The sequence below is a fragment of the Cebus imitator genome, unplaced genomic scaffold, assembly GCF_001604975.1.
Source record: "Cebus imitator isolate Cc_AM_T3 unplaced genomic scaffold, Cebus_imitator-1.0 Scaffold1224, whole genome shotgun sequence".
Classification (NCBI taxonomy): domain Eukaryota; kingdom Metazoa; phylum Chordata; class Mammalia; order Primates; family Cebidae; genus Cebus; species Cebus imitator.
The window spans coordinates 22,449-26,988 of NW_016108539.1; the positions used below are offsets into that span (position 1 = coordinate 22,449).

The 4,540-nt window shown below is 50.6% G+C and overlaps 1 protein-coding gene across 1 annotated transcript in view; it reads right to left on the reverse strand.

The window, feature by feature from the left end:
• The window catches only part of LOC108298928 (multidrug resistance-associated protein 1-like), a 16,595-nt gene that overhangs the window by 3,135 nt on the left and 8,920 nt on the right, over window positions 1-4,540 (reverse strand). Inside the window, exons 4-5 of the mRNA XM_037735916.1 lie at window positions 3,634-3,778; window positions 1,806-1,994 (exon numbers count right to left, since the gene is read on the reverse strand). Coding sequence (XP_037591844.1) covers window positions 1,806-1,994; window positions 3,634-3,778 — 334 coding nt within the window. The remainder of the gene's footprint in view (window positions 1-1,805; window positions 1,995-3,633; window positions 3,779-4,540) is intronic.

Consider the following 4,540-nt stretch of genomic DNA (forward strand, 5'->3'; position numbering starts at 1 on the left):
TGGGAGACCGAGGAGGGAGGATCGCTGGAGGCCAGGGGTTTGAGATCAGCCTCTGCAACATATCCAGACTCTAGTTCTTTAAAAATAGGAAAATTAACAAGGCATGGTGGTACAAACCCATAGTCCAGCTGTTTGCGAGGCTGAGGTGGGAGATTACTTGAGCCTAGGAGTTCAAGGCTGCAGTGAGCCATGATTGTGCCAGTGTACTCCAGCCTGGGTGACATGAGCAATGAAGAAAAAGACCCTGTCCTAAAATAAGTAAGGAATGCTGGGCACGGTGGATCATGTGGTCAGGAGATCAAGACCATCCTGGCTAACACGGTGAAACCCTGTTTCTACTAAAAATACAATTTAAGTAGCCAGGTGTGATCGCACGTGCCTGCAGTCCCAGCTATTTGGGAGGCTGAGGCAGGAGAATCACTTGAACCCGGGAGGCGGAGGTTGCAGTTGAGCTGAGATCACACCATTGCAGTCTAGCCTGGGTGACAGAGTTGAGACTCTTGTCTCAAAAAAGAAAAAAAAATATATGAATACTAATTCATTGGGGATTGTATAGGAGATGGACCTCCTGTTGGGAGGAACAGAGGGAGAACCTGTGGGGTCTTCGTGGTGGTTCCCTCTGCCCATTGGCGTGTTTTCTGAGAGCCTTGCCTGGCCTCAACTCATCCCTCCCTCCAGGGGCTCTCTCTGCCTCCCTCTCCCTCCTGTGTGCTACAGGTGAAGGCTGCAGTGTACCTTGCCTACCTGTGGCCCATGGAAACCCACCCTCTGCTTCTATGCGCTCTTCCTCTTATTTTGCCAACAAGCGGCCTACTTCTGCCAGGGCTATTGGCTGAGCCTGTGGGCAGACAACCCTGCAGTGGGTGGGCAGCAGACACAGGCAGCTTCTCAAAGTGCGGCCCCAGGATCAGCAGCAGTCTCACCTGGGGACTAGTTAGCAATGTACACTCTTAGGCCCCAGCCCAGGCCTAACTCACTTTGTGAGTCAGCCCATGAATCTAGGTTTTAATCCTCCAAGTAATTCTGATGCACACAAATGTTTAGGAACCACTGGCTTACCTCTGTTTGGTCGCATTTTGCACATGCTCTTTTTCCAGGACAGGTCAGATGGCCACTAGCCATCATATCATCTCACCTTAGCAATTCAACACGTAAAATGTTTCTCCAGCTCATTAGTCCCATATTAATCCCAGAGAAGGTTCTGATTGGCCCTTTGTGGATGTTGTATGCATCTCTGAACTCATCACAGTAACTGAAGGAAAAGTAGACTCTGATAGGCTAAGCTATGTCATGTGACCACCTCTCTGATCAGGTCCCATGATTGACAGTACCCCAGCCCCTTCCCACAGGAAACCAGAATAGAAGAAAAACACCATAGATAAAAACCCTGGCTAGGGCCTGGCATGGTGGCTCACACCTGTAATCTCAGCAGTTTAAGGCCAGCCTGACCAACATGGTGAAACCCCATGTCTGCTAAAAGTACAAAAATCAGTTGGGCATGGTAATGCGTGCCTGTACTCCCAGCTTATTCAGGAGGCTGAGGCAGGAGAACTGTTTGAACCCAGGAGGTGGAGGTTGCAGTGAGCCAAGACTGCACCACTGCAGTCCAGCCTAGGTGATGGAGCAAGACTCCGTCTCCAGAAACAAAAAACAAAACAAAAAAGAAATATCTGGTATCATCCAGGATGAAGAGACGATCCACCCACTGGGTCTGTCACTAGGAATAGGGACAGTGTTGAATGAATGACTTAATAAGCCAGTGAGTAAGGCAAACTCCCAAAGTGCCATCGTGCCAGGGACATCACCTTGTGTAGTCCATGATGATGATGAGCCGGTGGGCAACGGTGAAGACAGTGCAGCCTTTGAACTGCGTCTGAATGGTGGACTGAATGAGGTCGCCCATTTCCAGGTCCACGGCCGCCGTGGCCTCATCCAACACAACAATATTCATCTTGCTCAGCAGGGCCCGAGCCAGGCACACAAGCTGGCGCTGCCTAAAAGACCAGGAGACAGTGTTGGGTCAAACCACCCCGACCCTGAACCTAGACGCAGGCTGGGAGAAGTGAGACGAGACACTCTGTGTTCCCTGACTAGGAAAGCCCGTCCACTCCCAACATCTGTGCCTGCAGCAGACATCACTGATCAATCTGAACACATCTCCTACTCAGCAAGATGCAGGTTCATAATCATTCTCAAAACTGGCTCACACCTACAAACCCAGCACTGTGGGTGGCCAAGGTGGGAGGATTGCTTGCAGCCAGGAGTTGGAGACCAGCCTGGGCAACAAAGCAAGACCGACCTCTCTCCAAAAAAACAAAAATAAAAAAATTAGCTGGATGTGGTGGCACACTTCTGTAGTCTGTTACTTCAGAGGCTGAGGCAGGAGGATTGCTCAAGTCCATGAGTTCAAGGCTGAGCTCGAGCCACTGTACTCCAGCCTAGGCAACAGAATGAGACCCTGTCTCTCAAAAAAAAAAAGCCAGGCACAGTGGCTCACACCTATAGCCCAGCACTCTGGGAGGCCAAGGCGGGTGGATCATTTGAGGCCAGGAGTTCAAGACCAGCCTGGCCAATGTGTTGATGCTCTGTCTCTATTAAAAATGCAAAAATTAGCTGGGCATGGTGGTGGGCACATGACATCCTAGCTACTTGGGAGGCAGAGGCAGGACAATTGCTTGAGCCTGGGGGTGGAGGTTACAGCTGAGATTGTGCCACTGCACTTCAGCCTGGGTGACAGAGTGAGACCCTGCCTCAAAAACATAAAAAGATCTCATATTCATGCATCCCTATCCAACTGTGGGGCCATGACAGTTGCCTCTGCACTCAGACGTGTACCTTGTTTTGGCCAATGGGACGCTAGCAAACATGAGGCCAGCCGGAAGACTACTGCGAGATGCACATGGGAGTTTGTGTGCTCTTGTGCCCCTGTGATCGCCATGACAACATGCCCAAGCTGGTCTGCTGGAGAATGAGGAATGCACACGTACCCTTCTTGCGCCACCTGAGGCCAAGTAGATGAGCCGACAGCCAGCTGATCCCGAGACATGATGTGAGCCCAGACAACTGCCCGACTGCCCTTGCCAGGGAGCAGAGATCACTGCTTTACGGCTGAATGTGACTGAGACTCTGTGGTTGGTTGTCATGGAGACGGATAACCAAACCAGAACCAGGCACTGACAACACCAGAATGGGACCCCAGAGGTTCCCCTGCTGTGCCAGGCGTTAATGCTCTAGTTGCGGGGTCATGGACAGATCTCCAGTATCCTGGGAGAAGGACCAAGACAGCTGGGGACGTGGGGCTCAGAGCAGAGCTAGTGACCAACCGGTACAGAAGCCTTTCTATAGCTTAACAACTGATGGCCACTGTCAACTGAATGGAGCTGGTGTGTATAAAAGGAAATGCATTGTCCATCCTGGTTATTCTACCTCATGGTACAAAGAGCCTGTATTAAGACCCATTTTCAAGATAGAGAAACTGAGGCTCCAAAAGCTGAAGGGACAAATGGGACATCTGCAGCACAACTGGGACTCAAATCCAGGTCTGACACAGATCTGGACAGAATATTCAAACACCCCTACTGAGGTGGCACCTAGCAGACCTTACCTGGTGTTCCTCAGTCTACCCCTGCCTACCTGAGGTTCTGTCCACCTTCTGCGCACTCGTGGTCCAGCCTATCGGGAAGGGCTGACAAGCAGTCCTTCAGGTGAGCCAGCTCCAGGGACGTCCAGACTTCATCTGAGTACTGGCTAAACGGGTCCAGCTTCATGCAGAAGGAACCTGAAAACAACAGGGTCCTGTCAGAAAGAGAGTGGTGGCATGGGATGGCTACGTCACGCTGACATAGACAGAGAAGGGGTGAGACATAAGGACTTCTGGCCAGGACTGGTGAAGGTGGGGTTTCAGAGCCCTTGGAATCACTGTTTCTGGTGATGTTAATAATGGAGAAAAAGGCCGGGTGCAGTGGCTCACACCTGTAATCCCAGCACTTTGGGGGGCTGAGGTGGGCACATCACTTGAGATCAGGAGTTCAAGACCAGCCTGGCCAACATGGCAAAACCCGGTCTCCTTTGTATTTTGTAAAAATACAAAAATTAGCCAGGCGTGGTGGCATACACCTCTAGTCCCAGCTACTCCAGAGGCTGAAGCAGGAGAATCACTTGAACCCAGGAGGCAGAGGTTGCAGTGAGCTGAGATCAGGCCACTGCACTCCACTCTGGGTGACAGAGCAAGACTGTCCCCCTCCCCCCAATAAATTCCTTAATAATGGAAAAAAAAGTCTGGAAAATCAGCGTGGCAGAATAAGACAGATTTCCTTTCCATACAACTTCCTTGAGCCTTCAATATGCACGTGGGTTGAGAACCTTCCAGAAGTGAGAGGTAAATCCTAATGGTAAAGTCCTGTGGATTTCTGTCCTCCACCTCCAAAAGAGAATCTTCTAAGAAACTTTAGGGAAGATTACACTAGAAGGCAACATATTAAGGAATCCATCTGCAGGGATTGATCTAGAAAATCCTTATTTTGGTCAGGCATGTTGGCTT